At 39.3% G+C, this 21331-nt stretch overlaps 1 protein-coding gene across 1 annotated transcript in view; it reads left to right on the forward strand.

Annotated features, from left to right (window-relative positions):
• The window catches only part of Fras1 (Fraser extracellular matrix complex subunit 1), a 421323-nt gene that overhangs the window by 328951 nt on the left and 71041 nt on the right, over positions 1-21331 (forward strand). Inside the window, exons 39-47 of the mRNA XM_027939818.3 lie at positions 5446-5594; positions 5877-6039; positions 7789-7924; positions 11926-12116; positions 13121-13274; positions 14639-14902; positions 16697-16885; positions 18319-18438; positions 18723-18902. Of these exons, the coding sequence (XP_027795619.3) occupies positions 5446-5594; positions 5877-6039; positions 7789-7924; positions 11926-12116; positions 13121-13274; positions 14639-14902; positions 16697-16885; positions 18319-18438; positions 18723-18902 (1546 nt within the window). The remainder of the gene's footprint in view (positions 1-5445; positions 5595-5876; positions 6040-7788; positions 7925-11925; positions 12117-13120; positions 13275-14638; positions 14903-16696; positions 16886-18318; positions 18439-18722; positions 18903-21331) is intronic.

Here is a 21331-nt window from a genome sequence, read left to right on the forward strand (position 1 = left end):
GTATTTTATTTAGAGACAGGGTCTCACTGAGTTGCTTAGTGCCTTGCTGTTGCTGAGGCTGGCTTTGAACTCTCGATCCTCCTGCCTCAGCCTCCTAAGCCATGGGTCCACCTGCTTTTGTTTTGAGTCCATTCTAGACAGAACAAGAAGCACCAGTTTGCCAGTGCCTCTGCAGGTTCTGTAGGCCAGATCACTCATTCACCCTCCATCTCCTGCCCCAGTAGTATAGTTAGGGGACCCCAGGGAATCAAGGACTCTGGGGGGGGTTTCCCCCGTCTGCCCCTAACTTGGTGAGTTAATTAAATTCATCTTATTTCTTTCTGGGGCTAAGGACTATAAGGATAATTAATTTTATATTACAGTTATATATTCTGTAAACAGAGAGGTACTCTGTGTAAACATAATAATGAATAGTCTTTATAGTGCCTTGAAAGGAAGAATAATTATCTGGTAATCATTGTTAGCATTGAATTTTTCTTTTAATAATCTTAAAATTCCAGTGAATAGCCTGGACTTTTTCCCCCCCCTCTTTTTAAACACTCTATAGTTTTAAGTAATCTTTTTTAAGTAATCTTTTTCTGGGCTGAAGAATCTCACCATAAAAATCCAACCCTGTCCAGGTGCTGTGGCACATGCCTATAATCCCAGAAATAGGGAGGCTGCGGCAGGATTGCAAGTTTGAGGCCAGCCTCAGTAACTCAGTAAGATCCTGTCTCAAAACAAAAACTTAAAAAAATAAAAAAACAGCATGTTAGATAAACCATTGACCTGGGAACAATTGGTTTTGCAGATTTTCCCCTTAAATTGTCAATTTTTTTTAAATGATGAGAAACTGCATTCTACTGTAATTCTTCTTGTGGGTCTACTACAGTTTCAGAACAGCTTTTTTAACTGACAGGTGATTTTTATCATTGGTTATGGTCTTTTGAATCCTGTGAAACTCACGAATTCATAAAAATGTATGAATTTGGATTTAATCAATAGATCATGAAGGCTTGAAAAATGTTTGACAGACAAAAAATAGGACTTCAGGAACAGTTCCTGCCCATTAGCTGCATATTATTAGCTGCATATCAAAATGCAAGCCCATTGGCAACTGAACACATATTTTCAAAAATTGATTGAATTTGAATTTACCCACCAGAGCAGAAACACTCTAAAAGATCTGTTCTAGCCTGCTGAAGGCATAGCATACATTCTTAAAGACTTAGCTAGGTTATATATGAACTTTTCTCTGAGGGCTGTAGAAGAAGTTTGCAGTTAGTGTTATGGAAAAAAAAATTTCCAGAAATGTTAGTTAGTAAGCTTTCAGGGAACATCCAGAAGGTTTAAGAAGCCATCTGAAATGCTTGTCTAGTCATGAATTGGGCAGAGTATAAAGAGCCCAGAGCAAGTGAGACTTCTTAATTAGAGTATCAGCAACTACAACAGAGTGATGTGATGTTAGAGGAGATAAGAGGCAAAAATAGGGTCCTCTGTGATGTGTTTAACTGTTGCTTAATAGACACAATTTACTGTGTACCTCAAGTGAACAAATAGAGGAGGGATAGCATGGGTTTTGGAGTCATGGTTGATGGGTTTTAATTCAAGCTCCCACTTACTAATGCAGTGACCCTTGGCAAGGTGTTTAAGCAACTTTAAAAACTCAGTTTTCTCATCTCTAGTGTAAGGTGTAAGATCAATCTTGAAAATCTAATAGCATTTCTATGTACCAACCAAAGATAAAACATTATATCATTTATAATAGTATATCAAATATCTAGGAATAAATGTTAAAAAAGATGTGTAATTTCTGGAGAAGGTTGGTGCTATGACTGGCTATATGGAAAAATCCAGAAGACTCTTCTGACAAAGAATAAAACATAAAAGGAAAATTTACCAAGAGGCTAGATAGGAGATCAATGAACAGCAATAGCATTGCTATATATAAGCAAAAAAAAAAAAAAAAAAGTTCCACTAAATGTAACTAAAAAGATGAAACTACTTAAAATAGCATTTAAAAAGTCATGTTCCTTGGATTAAATCTTAACAAAAACTAAGTAGTACTTTACAAGGAAACACAAAGCACTTAATTGAACGATAGTTACAAAGCATTAAATAAATGAAGATATATGCCATGTTCATGAATAAAGAATGTTAGGTGGGCAGAATGACTTATCCTACTATATACCAAGATTTATTATAAACCTACAGTCTTTAAAGCAGCGTAGTACAGAAATATATTAGACAGTCAAGAAACAGACCCACACATAATATAAAATAAATAATAAATCTAATATAAAACAGATAGTCAGCCATATTGGTGGAAGCAGAGGAACCACTTGTCTCACGGAGCTGTACAAAATCATGACTCAGACGGCAACAGAGGAATTTGCACCACACCTTACACCTACACAGATATTGACTTCAGACAGATCAGAAACTTAAATGTCATAAGTAAACTTTTTACAATTCTTTGTGGAATATAGGTATCATATTTTTATGATATTGGGAAGGGAAACAATCTCTCAAAGTAGAAACAAAAAAGAGCTAACTCAGGAAAGCTTGATAAATATGATTATATTAAAATTAAATTTATATTCACTGAAACAGGCCAGAAAACAGGAAAGTCACAAATTGGAAAAAGATATCTGTAACACAAATAACCAAAAATAATAAAGAATATATAAAGAACTCTTACAGATCCAGAAGAAAGAGAGATCCCAACAAAAAATGAGAAAGAGACATGAATAGGAATTTCACAGACACAGAAACTATATGGTCAACACACATGTGAAGAAATATTCATTTCTATTAGTGACCAGGGGAAGCATGTTTAGACCAAACCACTTTATATCAAGTATTGGAGGGGAAATGGATCTAGAAGAGGTTCCTTACTAGTGGGAGTATAAACTGAACAACCAGAATTTGGCATTGCCTTGGTAGATGACTAATTATTTGCCTAACCATTTAACTCCTGGATTCTTACCCAAGAGAAACTTTCATATATACACCAAAGGACTTGTGCAATAATGTTCATAGCAATGAACAATGTTCAACAGCAAAACTATTGAAACAAGTCAAATGCCCATCCACAGGATAGCATAACTTATAATATACTTACTTGATGAATACTAGTGAGCCTCAAATCAGATGAATTACAGTTAAATTAAACATAAAGTATGGATGGATCTTAGCAGTCTACTAGTGAATAAAAAGAAAAATAAACCCCATCAGAGTTGAAGCCAACTCTATTTTTACAAGTTAAAAAAACTAAAAATACATTTTATAGTCATATATTAAACTACATTAAGAAATTCAAGAAAATGAGAAACAAGTTTCAGGGTGATGAAAGGCCCCAGAACAGGATAGATAAAGAGCACATAAGCAAATGTTATCAAGTTCTAATCCTCTTGTTGAATGGTGGATTCATGGATGTGGAAATAATAAAAAGAAAATGAGAATGAGAGGAAGGTTTTTTTTTAATATATATATATATATTCTTAAGCATTTTGGTGCACCCATGGTATCTTGGATATCCTACAGCAGTGAAAAAAATCTAGCAGATTTCTAATTCTTTCAAACTCAGCAATCATTTGAGAATTGAAACATAATAAGATAGCCTGATGTGAAATAAACATTTCTTTGCCAATTTGCCAAAGTGGGATTTAGAAGCTATTCATTCTAATCAAGAGCCAGGAGCTCTGCCCTTATAGTAGTTCATCACCATCTCAGAAGACAATACCTTAAAACTCTCAGGTGGCTTTTAAAAATTGTCTCTCAGAATGAATTCACAGTAATATTAGGAAGTAGTCCTTTGGAAACCAACATATTCTATTTGATAACTCATGTGGGGAAATAAAGATACTTTGAAAAAATATAAATTTAGAGGAGATTTTCTGAAGTTTTTCAGCTTTGATAAATTTTAGTTTCCTTTCTTGCTTGTGTCAATGGATAAGGAAAATCTGTGATCTTGCATTGAGGCTCTGAGCCACTAGGGATAGAAATGAGACTGAACTCAAATACCCTGTCTCTGGACCACCCGGTGTCTGTGCTAACAATCCTGATCCCATCCCCCACCTAACTGGGCAACATAAATGTGAGAATTTGTATTTGAAAGTAAAATTGACTATGCAATGTTTGTTTTTATTACTGCCCTGATAAAGTATAAATTTCCCCCATTTTCACAATCAACTGCTCTAAAAGACAAATGACTCGGGAAACTTTCCAAGAAGATGTTGCCTACCACCTAGATACTTCCAAAAATATTCTTTAATAAAGAGGAAGTTGTTCATTAAGATATTCAGTTATTAAATTTGGAATAGAATCATCCTTTGACCCAGTTATCCCATTCCTCAGTATATACCCAAAGGATTTTAAATCAGCATACTACAGTGACACAGCCACATCAATGTTTATAGCAGCTCAATTCTTAATGGTAAAGCTATGGAACCAACCTAGGTGCCCTTCAACGATGAATAGATAAAGAAAATGTGGTGTATACATACAATTAAATATGTAGGTATATTCCATTGTATGTATACACCAATGTATACATACAATTGTATGCATACAATTGTGTGTTTTATTTCTCAATAAAAAGACAGTTTTATTTCTCAATAAACAATGCACCTCTTGGGGGGTGAGCACCCACAGATTCACTTCTAATAGAATGAAATCTGCAAGTCTAAAATGCTTTCCTTAATCCAGCATCTTACCATGTTAAATATTAAAGTGAGTCATTAACTAAGCTAAAGAATTTCTGTTCTTCCTGTACCACAGACTTTTGTCATTGTACACTGTATTCTATGTTACAATAGAATGTTACTCCAGGCATGGAGGTGCACACCTATAATTCTAGCAACTCGCAGGCTGAGGCAGGAGGATTCCAAGTTTGAGGCCTGCCTGTACAATGTGGCGAGACCCGAGCAACTTACTGAGAACCTATGTCAATAAAAATAAAAATTTATAAGGGTTTAGGGACATAGCTCAGTGGTTAAAGCACACCTCTCTTTACTCTCCAGTGAGGAAAAAAAAAGTTTAAAAAAGAAAAATATTATTGGAATTTTACCTGTTTCCAAAATACAAACTGTCCTTAAAAACTCGAGAAGCAACCTATACCTTTTTTTACAGATAATGACTTATAGCTGATCATGTTTCATTCTTCACTAGATACTTGTAATCACAACAAAAACTTTGCATGGCCCTTGTGGTAATAGTCAAGTGGGTCCATACCTAAAGTGCACTTCCCCCACTGTTATTTTGAGAGACTCTTGGAAGAAGGCATTATCAGAGAGGCAGTTTAGGAGCAGTAAATGCTAAGGTTGGAAATGGTGTTGCTTTATGACAAAGGGAAAGAGACTTTTACCATTAGCAGAGAAGGAAGTGCCTACAGATCTTTAACTGCTGGAAGTAATGGTTCCTACAAATGTGCCTTCATGTCCTGACTCATATTTGCCTGATTAGGATGATTCTTCCCCCGACTCAGAGATCTGGATTCAGTTAAGTTCTCTGCCCATGTATGGTGCTCTCTTAAGGACCTCAGGATCTGAGGTGGAGGAACTCTCAGAGGTTTCCAATTTCACCATGGAGGACATCAACAACAAGAACATTAGGTAACCACTTTGTTTATTTGTATTTTTAAAGATTGCATTAAACTAGCTGGGGATGTCACTCAGTGGTAGAGTTCTTGCCTAGCATCTGGAGGTAGTGGGTTTGATCCACAGAACTGCAGGGAAAAAAGAAGAGTATGTATTAATTGTATTAAAATATTTAAGCTACTGTCTGTAACTTCTTCATACAATACATTGTTTCTGGCCCCGTTTTAATAACAAAATTCAACTTCCCCAGCTTGTCATTTTGGCTCATTCTTTGGAGTCTTCTTTTGGCCTTTGTAGATACTCAGCTATATTTGAGACAGATGGTCATGTAGTTACTGACAGCTTCCACTTCTCTGTCTCTGACATGGACCACAACCGTCTGGACAATCAGATATTTACCGTCACAATCACTCCTGCCAAGAGTCCACCTCCAGTCATCGCTTTCGCCGACCTCATCACGGTAAACAGTTCTCAGATCAATGAGCAGTGAATGCTGTGGGAAGCTGGAGTCCTGGGTGATGTAAATAGAGGGTTTCTGCCTGAGTAGGTTGCCATGTTTTTCCCCCAAATATCTAGGCAGTGATGTCAAGAAATGCATGGTTTTCAATCATGAGTTTTTCAAAAAGTATGAAAATAATTATATCCAAAAGTTCAAATCATTCTATTCACAAGTCAGTCAACAAATGTTTATGTGCTCAATATTGTTATAATTGGGAGTAAAACTGAAGTAGAATGCATCTTAGAGGAGTTTGCAATCTAACGTTGGTAGTAACTAAAACACAGACAGTACCTCCAGTCACTCCTTAGATCTATCGAATATTTATCACTGTAAACAATATTAACAGATCCTTGGAGGAAGAGGGGCAATATAATGAGCCTTCATCACTGACATTATCCAAACATGAGTTCAAGTACCAGATCTGTTACTTACTAGCAGAGTTATGATAGACCTAGTACTTAATCGTTCTTAGCCTCAGTGTCTTCATCTTTAAAATATTACTCTTCTGGATGGGCACCATGGGGCACACCTGTAATTCCAGCAACTTGGGAGACTGAGGCAGAAAGATCACAGTTTGAGGTTAGCCTCGCAACTTAGTGAGACTCTGACTCAAAAATAAAGATAAAAAAGGCTGGGGGTGTAGCTCAATAGTAGAGCACCCCTGGGTTCAATCTCCAGTATTATGCACACATACACAAAAATATTACCATTCCTACACATAAAGGATTTCTCTGATAATTAATAAGATAGTATGGATCACCTTTAGCACAGACCTGGTTGGTGCACGGTGGGGCTTTTATGAAAGTAAATTTGTTTTCCTCTTTCCACTTTAAGTACATATCATAATGTTAAAAGCTCAGGAGTTTTTCTAGTTTTGTCCAGCAACTAAAAATTCACAAGACTCTGAATGGTTTCTAGATGGTTTTGATAGTTTTCCCATTTTTCCATTTCCACATCTTGGGGAAACTGCTTGGACCCTCCCTCTTCCTTGAGTCCCATATTTTAATTTATAGATCTTCCTACAGTTAGCCAAGAGTTGTTCAAAGTGGAATGGCTTGACCGTTTCCAGTAGGTCAGCAAAAAGCACCAGGCTTATGTTGCAGAGTTAGCATATAAAACAGAGCCCTAAAGGAAAAAGGTAGTTTGAGCAACTGCTTATACTTATACTGATTTATTTTCTTTCTTGACATTAAGATAAGCATTAGCTTTCAGATATGATGAACCCTTTCTTCCCACACACCCATAAATATACAATGTAAGGAAATAAATGGCACTTTTATTCTGGATGGTAACACCTATAGGACAGTCACCCTCATGGAGCCCCAGGGAGGACTGGATCTATCATTCTCTGGCTGTGGACTTTTGAATGTTGATGCTGTAAGAAGGCAGCCATCCTGTTGTGCAGCGGCACTGAGGAGGGTGATTGGAATGGGCCAGAGCTGCTTTATAACCAGATCCATCATTGAATGAAGTGCAACTTTGAAGGGAGACGTGGAAGTCATCGTGTCTGAGTGTATCTTTGAAAGGCGCTGAAAGATTGCCTGGCTTCAGCAGCATGCACATTCCTCATCTCGTCTGTAGAGGATCTGCCTCCTCTCAGAAGTGGAATTGGTGCTGGAAGGTCACCCCAGGCAGCACTTTTCAATTCAGTTCTTTTTTTATTGCAGTTATGTGCAACTGTCCAAGGACTCTGCATTCTCTCTTCCTTAGGTTGATGAGGGAGGGAGAGCCCCACTCTCCTTTCACCATTTCTTTGCAACTGATGATCATGAGAACCTCCAGGGAGATGCCATCATTAAGCTAAGCGCGTTGCCCAAATATGGCTGCATTGAGAACAGAGGAACAGGTAATAGTAGTAGCTTTGCTATAGATCTTTGTTCAAGATCTGGAAAGAAAGGCGTGTGGAGGGAGAACTTGTAGTCCCATTCAACCTGGTGATGGAGAACTAACGAGAAATGGAAACATTTCAATGAAATGAAAGGACGGAAGGTTTCATTCATTCAACAAAAATTTACCAAGCATTTTCTGTGGACAGTGCATTTTAAAGCATTAGGGAAACACCATTAAACAAAACAAAAGAAAACCCTTACCTTCAAAGTGCTTTAGATTCTAATGGAGGAAGACAAAATAATAATAATTATGAGAAAATTGAGTAAGATGTTAGAAGGTGAAAATGCTGTGGATAATATAGGTCAGGCAGAGGAATTTGGAATGCTAGCAATGAGGGCAGAGGGTGTTTTGGATAACTTTCAGAACTAAGTGTCAAAGAGCAAAAAATTTCTCTCTTTATTGTGAGGCAGCTGCAGTTTAGCTGACCATAGTGTATGTAGCATCTCTTCCTATGGCTATGACATGAATTGAAATGCATGCTCTCTATCTCTGACCCTCTTCAACATCCCTCCCACTCCACCATCTGCCCTTGGACCCACTGGTGTTAATCACAGAGAAGGAGAAGCAAAAAGACATGTACTGTCCACAAGCCCCCTGAGACCTACCATGACTGGCAGTTGAGACAGCTCATGGCAGGTTGCTGTATGGCTGCCTCAGCAATGAGATTCCTGAGCACTGGTGCTTGGCTCTAATTGACGTGTAGCTAGTAGCTCCCACAGAGAGACCACTGACTGCAGGTGTCTGTGGTCAGCATGGTGCCTGGGATTTGAGCCTGGCGACTGGAAACTCATTTAAACTAGTCATGTTTTCCTATCCGAACTCTTGGAACTCTTCCCTATCTTGCCTTTCAGTGTGTGCACTCAGATTTGCTTATCACTGAATTAGGTTTGTTTTAACAAATGTTTGTGTTAGATACAATGGATGTACAGCTAAATAACATAGACCCTGCCTTGAGAGGGAGACAGGTATGAAGATTGATCAATTATGATAAATGACAAATGCCTGCTAGGGAACGGAGCAAAGCTCTAAGAGAATATGTAAAACAAAGCAGTTGCTTTTGCCTTGGAAGCTAGTAAAGCCAGAGGAAGTGGCATTTGAGCTGGAACTTAAAGGATTCATGGGAGTCACTAAGGGCAGAAGGACAGTGGCATTTCTTGCAATGAAAAGAGCATGCACATAGTGGGAAATCATGAAGGGATGTTGCCCCCGCCCCAATCATGTGTTGTTTTTTTTTTCTTATGAAGCCTTTATAACACTGTTTTACATTTATCTGGAACACATGATGGAACATAAGCATGCTATGTAGAGGGGTAAGTAGCTCACTGGCCCAAAAGTTAAAATTCTAACAAGACTCAGCCTCTTTAGAAAGTAGTTCTCAAACCTCCTTCACTTGGAGGGCAACACTTAAAGGTCCTATTGTAGGGTGTTGGTGTAGCCTATGAATTTGCATTTTTCTCTAGCTAAGAGGTGATGTCATGGCTGCTGGCCCAGGGGACATACTTAGAGGAGAAGCAATTCTCTGCAGTTTCATGGGTATGAACCTGAGATTAAGGAAAAAGGCATTCAGGGGAGCAAAATCATCATCCCAGGTTATATCAGCTAAGGATCCTTCCCTTTGTTTCATGGGGGCGGGGGACTTTTGCCTCTGTTTGGAATTGAGAGTCTTTCTCTCTCTCTCTCTCTCTCTCTCTCTCTCTCTCTCTCTCTCTCTCTCACACACACACACACACACACACACACATTTATATATATATATAAAACTAGCTACCTAAATTCAGAACCCAGCTGATCAGAAGAACATATTTTTAAAAACTGTTAGAAGAAGGAGCTTTGACTTCTTACCAAAAAGAAGAGGAGAGACAGAATGACTGTCACGTTAGGTATGAAATTTAACAGCATGTTCCCTTAGTACTGCCACAAACAGGACAGGACTCACCTCAGTACCTCTGCATTAGTAGGTGTCCATAATGATAGCCTGAATGCATCAATAACTATTTAATTTGCACATAGTAGATTCTGTTTGAGAAGGCAGGGAAGCACATTAATAAGAATTATTTATGTCAAAAAAAAGTGAAGTTTTAAAAAGTTTTAGGATTGGTGCTTAAAACTTCAGCAACCTATTCACCTGTTACATAGTTAGTTCTCCAATTATTAAAAAATATGGCTTTATTAGATGTGAGTATATTTATGGAGCATCATTTGCTTTACTTAGCTATTTTTGACCTGAATAAAGAAGATACATTTTCTCTATTTATAGTGATCAATGGAAAGAGAAAGTAAAAATTGGAAGCTATTTTAGCAGTTCTCTCTGGAAATCCTGAATTGTATGTCCTAGTCACTGGTCACTTAGATCTCTCTATTTATCTGATGAATCAGTTGGAAGGGTAACTAAAATTCACATATTGAAGGGAAAAATGTCTCAAGTTCTTCTTTCAAATCATTTTTTTAAAAAACTTTTCATTCTAGTCTTTTTGTCCAGATGCCAATGAAGATGGCACTGCCTATAATTCAGAAAGTCAATGGCATTTTAATTTGTGATCCGATATTTGCAAAGAATCATGGAGAAGGGAAGGAAAAGCTTTCCTGCTTTCACATCTGCCAACTACACTTTTCTTTGTTGATATATATCCAGGAAATTGTTTGAAGTCACAAGGGTTTCTTTTTTCTCCTTTCTCCAGAAGAAAATTGTGGTAACAATTTAAAATCAATCAATTAGATGGGCTCGGGTTATGGTCAAGTAAAAGACAAGATATCCATCATTTAGACATTTCTTATTCTTCCGTTTGGCCTTTTAACATATTTGGGTTGGGATGAGAAGAAGAGGAAACTGGAGCTAGCACTTTCTGTGGAGTTCTGAATGGTAACCAGGCATCTCAACACCTGAATAGCATCTATGTCAGTCAGCTTTCCATTGCTGTAAAAACATCTGAGATAAATCAAGAAAGACAAGGTTTATTTTGATTCATGGTCACTTAGTCCCTTTGTTCTGGGGTCTGTGGTGAAGCATTGCATGATGGCTGGGAGCATGTGTCGGAGCAAAGCTGCTCATCTCATGGCTGGGATGCAAAAGAGAGAGAGGATGGGGCTGGGATGCCAATTCCCCTTCTAGAGTACTCCCCCAGTGATGGGAAGACCACTCACTAGGCTCCATCTCTTAAAGCCTCCACCACCTCCAGCAGTACAGTCTGGGAACCAAGTCTTTAATACATGACCCTTTTGTAAATGTTTATCCAAACCATAGCAGCATCTGAGCTCTGAATGGGACCAAGCATCTCGGTGCCTGAATTGTACCTGAATGTCATGATACATAACCTGAGCATCACAGTAGTACTGGTATATTCTCCCACAGGTTGGGATCTGGCATGCAAAGGTTTCATTAAGAAACGGAGAGGTCAGACATACTGGAGGAGAGGTGCCTTGAATAAAAAAGTTAAATATAGTTAACTGTGTGTGTATATATATATGTATATATATATATATATATATATATATATATATATATATATATAGAGAGAGAGAGAGAGAGAGAGAGAGAGAGAGAGAGTATGTTCTTCTTGCAGGATAAACCAGATAGAGTGGTTTTGAAATGGGCTAGAGTTTAAGGTAGAACCTTGGCTATTATATTGTTATATAAGACGCATGAAAGATTCCTAATAAAATGACCACTGATTCTGTGCTATATAAAATGAAAACACTCTTGAGTGCTTTCACATATATCATCTCATTTGGTTACCTGTGGAGTCAGCGGGGCAGGTATATCCATTTATAGATGAGAAACAGAGAAACTGGAATCATCCCAAGCCTTCTAATTGCTGGTCTTGTGTTTGCCCACTCTCCTAGCTTTGTCCTCAAGCATGTTTTCATCTTGTGTTGAAAAGAACGTCTCATTTTCTAGTTGAGTCTAGTAAGCAGCAATCAATGAATCAAGGTGAAAGTCTTCTCTTGATGTTGATGCAGGTGATCGTTTTGGCCCTGGAGCTACCAGTGACCTAGAGGCATCATTCCCTATTCAAGATGTCCTAGAAAACTACATTTACTACTTTCAGAGTGTCCATGAAAGCATCGAGCCAACACATGACATTTTTAGTTTTTATGTGAGTGATGGAGCCAGTCGCTCGGAAATTCACAGCATCAACATCACCATTGAGGTAACGACTTCGGAACTTGGAAAAGTCGAGGCTTTGTCCACCCAGTATCTTACCACTAGATTTCTTTTGATGAACTCAAAAGCAAAAGATTGGATTTGACTTTGAATTTTAAAACATAACCCTGACCTTCAGCGAGCTTATGGAATTAAGGTTGGCATTTACGGAAGGTCTGAGTTGGAAATCTGAATTTCTATTTCAGGATAAAATTTATTCGTCCTGTGTGAAAACAGTTTGTGAGAGTCAGAGAAGCCTTGTCATTTCCACTTTAGATGAAAACCAACATATGCCTCATTTTCTATGAAATATAGGCCTTCATATGTGTTTGATTCTGCATGAACACTTGCCTTTTCTTATATTTTAATGCATTTATTCATTCCATTGCAACATCAAAGAAACATGATCCTGGATTCTGTATTCATGTTTTCATTTGAGCAACTACAGTCTTGTCCTACCACCCCAGGAACAGAGAGAAAAGATAAATCTGAATGGATTACCCTGTGCCTTGGGAATATAAACCGAATGACACCTTTAGAATCTTAAGGGACAGTAGTGGATGGGGGTTGAGAAATAGCATGAGAAAGTCACAGTCAAATATGGTGTCTTTCTATGGCTACTGTGATGTGCTTAGAGTTTTTAAACATGATTCTGAGTTCAAATAGTAATGATTTGAATAGTAAATCTCTTGATCCCCCAAATATATTTGCGCTTCTCAAAACATATGACCATAGTTTTGATCCAGAAGAAATGCTTATTATAACTATGGGAAATATTTTGGAAGTTTTTTTGTAGAATGCTTCTTTTCGAAGGGACATGTTGTTTACGTGGCTTTCTCTTTTGTCTCTTCAAACTAATCATTTTGATTAGGAGGTGAAGATGGTAAAACTTTAAATGCTATTTTAATAGTGAAAGTTTCTGCAACAGTGATACTTTCTCTGAATAATGTGATTTTTCTTTCTTCTGAAACCAATGTCTGTGTGAGACTGAATATTTTATGCTTTAATCAGAGGAAGAACGATGAGCCTCCCAGGATGACCTTGCGGCCCCTTGGAGTACGGCTGAGCTCTGGAGTGGTGATAAGCAATTCTTCTCTGAGCCTGCAAGACCTGGACACCCCAGATAATGAGCTGATTTTTGTATTGACAAAAAAGCCTGACCATGGTAGGACACAAACTGCTGTAGAAAGCTTCTTAATTGAGGTGCCTGATGGGTTATTAAAACAAGCACATAGATTTCAGGTGGTTATTTTTTTGCCTTTCCTATATATAGTCCATTATTTGCATAAAGTATAATCAGATTCACAGGTAACTAATATTCTTTGGAGTCAGGGTAGACGTTGATTGTTTAAAAAGCCTGAATCCTAGGTAATTGGTATCTCTGACATTTAATTTCAGCTATTTTCTTGCTTTCCTGTGTAACTTCAAGCAGAAGAGCTTTCAACATTTGCATCTCCTCTTTCAGAGCAGGCACGGGTAGATAATCTCAAGCCATCTCTGGTAGCTTCTTAGCATGCTAGATTTCTCTATGAGCTTCTTCCCTTTCCAGAGAGAGCACTTTTCCTGATTTTAACTAGGTGGAGAAAGTACTGTGGGGATCTTCTACTCACCTATTTCTGAGCTCCACCACCCAGGTGTTAGCTAAAGATCTGGAGCCGGAGTGGTGTGTCTCAATCTATGTAACACCTACTGGTCTTTCAAAGATGAAATTGTTGCTGTTGATGGGAGGTTAACAGAAGAGGCGGTTGGCCTTTGCATTTTAGCTTGCTTTCATTCACTGTCACTTTCACTAATAAAGCACTTTAACTGTCCCTTTGGGGTACATGACCCTTGAAAACAGAAAAATAAGCCTCAATATAAAGATGCTTAGTGTCTTTATGAATTTAAGAGGAATTTAAAACATGTTCCCATCTCCCATTCCACATGCCCTAGTAGAAAGATAGAGAGTGAAGACTGCTATTTTCACTTTGCAGAAGGGAAAAATAAAATTTAGATAATGAAGTGAGTTTGAATTCAGGAGGGAGATGTGATTCCTAAGCTGCTATATTGCACCATCCATTTGTGTCTCTTTAAGAGATTTTTTTAAACCAGAAAAAGAGCAACTTTGTCTTTATAGATGAGGCCAGAGGTTAACCCATGCTTACTTGTAAAATGCTAAATTGTTGCCACCAAGAGTGCCTGAGGGGCCTGGTATTGTATCTAGGCTCATACTGGTTGGCATAAGTGGAAAATGTTTTGGTGCCATAGATATCCTTCCTTCCTTCCTTCCTTCCTTCCTTCGTACTGGGAATTGAACTTAAGGCCCCTGAACCATTGAGTCACATCCTGGGTCCTATTTTTTGTATTTTATTTAGAGACAGGATCTCACTGAGTTGCTTAGTGCCTCGATTTTGCTGACTTTGAACTCGCAATCCCCTGCCTCAGCCTCCTGAGCTGCTGGGATTAGAGGCACATACCACCATGCCCAGCTGGGTACCATATATATTCAACCATTGCTTCTTTGTCTTTTTTTAAAATTTCCTTCCTCAGGTCATCTACTTCGGAGACTTATTGCTTCTGAGCCTCTAGAGAATGGGACAGTTTTAGCCCATGGTTCCTCCTTCACCTACCAGGATGTCCTGGCTGGGCTGATTGGGTACATGCCTAGTAACTCTGGTATAGCAGTGGATGAGTTCCGTTTCTCGCTCACTGATGGCCTCCATGTGGACACAGGGAGGATGGAGGTCTACATAGAACTGCCCACAAGTGATACTCCCCGATTGGCTGTGAACCGAGGCCTACAGCTCTCAGCAGGTACCACAGAAGAAGAGGAGAGATGGCCTTGCTTCTTCTATCCTCATTTCTTTTTTGGCCAGTGTCCAGTACCTCTTTTCATGTTGGTGGATCTGAAACTAGCTATTCAATACTTGGGGAGACTAGGATTTTGGAGAACTGTTGTTTAAGGGATATTGAGAATTATGTATGATAGATGTGAGCCTCTGAAATTCCTTGGACCAGATGTCTGTGTAAACTTAAGGAAAATTTGCAAAGAATTTATATAGTATTTTCAGTGTCCTCAAAAAATCTTAATTTATCCAACTACTCCCAGGCCCAGGTTTCCTGTAGTGTTACTTCTGTTCAGCCAACCCCATGGAAAGCTATAGCAAAAGATATCTAGCAAAATTTCAAAATGCTTACTTTTTTAAAAAAGTCATGGAGGGATAGTTGGGGGGAGGAGGGATCATGTATTAAAATGGACTATGCAAATAATAGAGAATTATTCAATATGATTTCTAGTATCTAACTTTCACAGTTTTGCCATGTGTTAGCAACACTGAAGGACCTGCAACTATTATTAGTCTTGGACTCTGCAGTAGGGAGTAAGTAACGAGGGAGTGAGCCTTTTTCTAGCCTTTCTGCATCATGCTAGGATTTTATTGTCTATTCTTAGTTTCACATGTAGCTTATATTGAAAAACATATGGTATGATAGTATTTAAAACTTTGAGCACTGCCAGAAGTCCTGCGTATCAAGTCTAGGATTCAACTTTACCCTTTTTACAAGCTAGCCAATTACTGTTTCATGGATGCTGGTAGAAGACACGAGATTCCTCTATCAGAAACAAAGTACTTTGTCCCTCACAGTACCACAGGCAGCATGGATGTCAGCAGGTTTGCACTGGATTCCCCTACCCTTCAAGTCCCATGGGGGTGATGCAGATGGCCCACATGGATGCCTTCACTTGCAGTGTGGTATATTACTGGAGAGGAACTTTGAGCTTGGAGAACTTTCCACATCATAGCAAGAAAGTCTGACCTTTGCTCCAGAGGAAGATAGTACCTCATCCCTCAAGGTTCCTTTCTGAGAGATGGTCTGAGTAAAGTGGTCAGGCCTGGGCATTGAAGGTGTCATCCAGTAAGATCATTAGCAATGTTCAGGGCTTATGGTGCACTGCAGCTCCAAACTCCAGGAATCATGACACATGAATGACGAATGTCTACTTTTCTAGAATTTACTATTTTAAACATAAGAAAATGGCAGAACAGGGAAGCAAAAGGGCAAGACCTTGAGAAGAAGTGTTTTCCAGTAGGGAGTGCTTTGCCTCCAGCCCTGATACCTGTGCAGCAGGTCACCTGGCTCCTGATACTCAGTTTATCCTCTTATTCAGAAGCACTGATTTTGACAATTCCATCTGAGACAACAACATCTCAGATATGTTTATGAGTTCATGTGAAGCTGTTTTTTTTCCCCTCAAAACAGTAACTCAATTAAATCCAAGCAGATTTCATCATAGATCTAAAGGTTATTTGCATCACAGAACTAGGAGTTATTACATAGATCCAGGTACTAACTGATTGGCCATTGGGTAGAATGAGTCTCCGGAAAGTAAAAATAGATAAGAAGAGCAAAGGAGCTCAGATCTAAGTTCAAGAGACTGTTTCATTTAGGGTGATTAAATTATTCATTTGGAAACTGAGAAGGGGAAGTACCTGGTGCAGAGGCCTCCAAAAATGTATGATAATTTAGCCTCTAGTCTCCTGAAATCATTTGACATGCCATTTGAAGGAAACGATAGAGAATGACCTCCTCTTTTCCATTCATTTTCAGGATCTGTAGTCCGCATCACAGAACAGCACCTGAAAGTGACAGACACTGACTCAGATGACCGTCAGGTTATGTACATCATGAAGGAAGATCCCGGTGCAGGGCGCCTGCAGAAGGTTAAGCATGACAGCCTGGAGCAAGTCTCTGTGAAAGGTCCCATCCGAAGTTTCACCCAGGCAGACATTAACCAAGGTCAGCCAGTTCTCTCTGCCTACCCAGGCTTCCCTGAACTCCACCCACAATAGGAAAGTGGGAGTTAAAGCCTGGTAGCCTGTGGCAGTAAACCATGCCTGCATTGTTTTGAATAAAAGCTGAGTTACAGCTTCTTTTTTTCTCTTGGTCTCCATTTTTTTGTTGTTGTCAAAAGAAAAAAAGAGAGAGAAGAGGAAGAAGAAGAGTTATCTTTCTTGGCAAAAAAAATGTGCATGCTTTGACATAACATTAATTAAACTGAAAGCAATTATGGAGGAGAAAAAAGTCATTTTGACTTGTTATGATGCTAAAAAGTGTGTGTGAGAGAGGAAAAGAAAAAAGAAGTGAGTTGGGATGGATTAAGGTGAAAATTATGCCTTCCTTAGGTGAGCAATTTATATCTCTTTTCAGCTCCCCAAAGAGCACAAGTTAATGAACTAAGCAAAATAGAAGGGCATAAATCGGAACTGCCTGGAGGAAATTACACGGCTCATCCCTCCTTCAGGAAATGCTGATGTAATGTGAAGGCATAAATGTTAAATGCTACGTAGTTACTGTACAGTGCTTTCAGGGGATGTAAAAGGGAAAAAAGTTAGTCTTGGGGGGGGAAATTGTCCAAAGTCATGTGATGATGTGCAGTTCCTTTTAGAGGTAGAAATGTGCCCCTGAAGAGCAGAAACAAGGTTCCCACCCAGGCACAAATACCTGAAATTGATAGTACCTGAATTCTCATCAGATCTGTTTGAGCTTCAGTGAAGGGGAAGGAATAGACAAAGGATAGGAATTCCCTAATTATCCCATGCTTCTGTGTCTCCTGGTAAAAAATGAGATAGGACACCTCTTCTCAAAGGTTTAGTTACATTGATGGGTACATATAAATGATGCTGTGGGTTAACAAAAATGCAATGCCTTATAGTTCTCCCTTCGGATCCTTTTGAGCTCTGTGTGGAGTTTATTTGTGTGCTTCTCTATTTTCTGCTGGTTAGAGTCCACATCACTGCATGTGTGGGGCAGTGAAGAGTGAAGAATGCTGAGAAAGGGGCTGCAGCATCCTTTTGCCTTGGGATCGGGATAAATAGCAGGGCCACTCCAAGTGATGTGGGTGTGGTTGGTGCACATTTTGCACACGGGCAGTTCTGTCATGAGACCTCCTTAGAGGCTAGGCTTTAACCATAGAAATGTCTTTTTAAAAAGCCAAGCTTCAGCCATAAGAAATGTCACTTGAAGTGAATTTGTTATGAGGATGTCTTTGGGTGTGAGCAAATCCATGGTGGGAGGGCAAATGGAGGAAATGAAAACTTTAGATTAAAATGTCAAAGGTGGTATCAAAGTGATTCATTGGTGTGAATACCAATTGAAGTCCCCTCTTGCTCCAGAAATAAGGGCAGAAAACATTAATAACAAATCTTGATTTTTTTTTTTCCTTTTTATAGGGCAGATAGAATTCAGTCATGGAACAGGAGAACCTGGTGGGAGCTTTGCTTTTAAATTTGATGTGGTTGATGGAGAAGGCAACAAATTGACTGACCAGTCATTTTCCATCAGTATTTTAGGTAAGGGGGTGTGAGGTTTTCTAATGTAAAAATACTTCGGCAGTTCTCAAGTTATGTAATTTACACCGTGGTCACCTTGAATCTTGAATTCTTCCCTTCACCTAGCCAACATAAAAGTTGAAAATCATACCACCTGTATGGTTGCCTAGCTTTGGCCCCCTTGTGAGGTCCCTGGGGGACTGGCTTGAGGATCTCTTTGATCCTAACCCTGGCTAGCAGGCCTAGAACTGAAGAAAGGAGGCTGAAAAGATCTCACTCTGAATCATTATCTCTGATACTTTCAGAGGACAAATCCCCACCAGTGATCACAAACAATAAAGGGCTGGTCTTGGATGAAAACTCAGTGAAGAAAATCACCACTCTCCAGCTCTCAGCCACTGACCAGGACAGTGAGCCTGCAGAATTGATCTACAGAATCACTAGGCAGCCCCAGCTGGGCCATTTGGAACATGCAGCATCCCCGGGTATGTCTATCATCTCTTGCTTCATCCAACCAAAAGTTAGATTTTTAAGAAGTGTCAGAGATAGCTAAATCAGGTGCACATGTACACCTAGAATCTTCCTTAATTTGTTTTTGGTTTCTGCCTCACTAATTTTGACCATTCTGTATTTATATTGTATTATATGTAATATATAGTAGGTACTCAATAATTACTTGGTGAAAGTGAATAAAAAATTTTAATTTGGGGTCAAGGGTATGAACACGTGTTTAACATACATGAGGACCTGGGTTTGATCCTTGGCACCACACACATAAAATTTCAATTTTATGTTGGCAATCTTATCTCCATAATTAGTCAATTCCTATAAATTAAACACCGCATGCTATTCATCTACATTCCCCTGAGCACCTGGCATGGTGCAACATTCTGTACTTCAGATTTCAATTCAGGGGCCTGGGGTTGTAGCTCAGTGGTTGAGCACCTTCCTCGCATGCATGAAGCACTGGGTTCCATCCTCAGCACCACTTAAAAATAAATAAATAATAAAACAAAGATATTGTGCCTGTCTACAACTAAAAAAAATAAAAATAAAAATAAATATTTCAATTCAGAGGCTGGAGTGGTAGGTGGTAGAGTGCACGTTTAGTGTGCTCAAGACCTGGATAATCCCCAGCACCAAAAAATAAATAAATAAAATTAAAAATTAAAAAAATTTTAAAAAATAAATTCAGTTCAGCAAATAGTGACTGAGCATGTATACTAAGCAAGATTCTAGTTTAGCTGTGACTCAGGAAAGTAAGATGAATGAGCTACAATCCTTGCTCTCCAGAGTTCTCTATTGGGTAAGATAAGGAACTTCTGCAGATAAGTACAACTCAGGGAAGGCTGCAGATGTTTAGAGAAAGTATGAATAGAGTCGTAGAAGTTCACAAATGAGAGTGTCTACATTGGGTAAGAAAGTGCACTAGGGTGGCATTTAAGAATGCATTAGAAGATAGAGTTTGGGCAGAGAGGATTTGTGTTGTTTTCAGTGTTGGGAGCAAATTCAAAAAAGAATGAGTGGGCCAGTTTGGCTGAAGCATATATTCTGAAATAGTAGAAGACAGGACTCATGAGTAGATTGAGATTTTATGGCAGGCCATCAGAATTGGGAGGAGTAGTCTCTCCTTGAGGCAATAGGAAATAGTGAGCTACTGTAGAATTTTGAGCAGGGAAGGGAGTGAAGTTCATCAGGCAGCATCCAGCAGGATGAACTGCAGGAGAGGGCACAGAGGCAGTGAGAGTGTTAGGAAGTTTCTATACTGGGCCAGGGAGAAAGTCGTGAGGCTTCACCTGGAGGGGCAGTAGTGAGAAGAGCAAAGAGAAACAACCTGGGACCTAAGAAGTGAGTAGTCAGTAGGCATTCACTGATTGAAGGAGGGAAGAAGGAAGGAAGGAGTTTCAGGGGAGACCCTGTATGGCTTGGCAGCTGAATAAATGTGAGGGACAAGAGATATTTGCTGAGTAAACAATCTGAAGATAGAATTGTCTTTATTTCTTAGAATATAGAAACCATAACAACTTGCTAGAGATTTAGATTTTCATTATTTTTCTTTGGCTTTTGAGTTAACAGATTCTTCATACAACCAGGAAAATATCAAAACAGGGCAAATACTTGCCCTTATAGTACTCATTTCAATGCGGAGACTCAGACAGTAAACAAACAAGCAAACAAATATATTGTATAACAGGTGTCAATGAGTGTTAGGGACAAGGGTGTTCCCAGGGTGCACAGGAAGAAAGGGATGAGGCAAGTCCTCCCTCATAATCAGAGGACACTTGAGTGGAGATCTGAAGAGAGGGAGGGAGCCAGGCACTCTGAGGAATATAAAAGAGCATACCAGTCAGAGGGAATCAGCAAGTGTAAATATCTGGAGTAAGAATCATCCAGGCAGAGATAGTAAGAAGATCAGTATGGCTGCAGCAGGGAGTGGTGAGGAATGCGAAAGGTAGAGGGTGATCTGGCAGAGGAGGTGAGGGTAGAGACTTCTCTGGGTCCAGGGTGATGGTGGAGGAGGAGGTGTTGGATGTATAGGGTAGGAGGGCATGGAAGGGAATGGACAGATTGGCTAAAGTCCCTAATGCAAATTAAAGCAGGTGGCCTTCCCTTTTGTCCCCAAGTTCCTGGGAAAGTATGCAGATCAGCACCCTCAAGACCTTGGCTGCATGAGATATTTGATAACTAATTCATGAGTTAATTGCTTCTGCCAGAATTCTGTCAGGTTGCTGATTGTATCTCTCCAAAGATGAAAGGGCAGACTCTTGGCTGTTGTGCTAAGCAACTGCATGCATACTGCACAGCACTTTAAAAACCTCAAGGCTTTGCAAGGCATTGCCCTGTTGCCCACCCGCTGGTAAGTTGCAGCCCTTACTGTCCTCTGACCCCGAGGCTGGAGAAGAGGACTGGGAGC

Source organism: Marmota flaviventris, chromosome 7 (assembly GCF_047511675.1).
Source record: "Marmota flaviventris isolate mMarFla1 chromosome 7, mMarFla1.hap1, whole genome shotgun sequence".
Taxonomy (NCBI): Eukaryota; Metazoa; Chordata; class Mammalia; order Rodentia; family Sciuridae; genus Marmota; species Marmota flaviventris.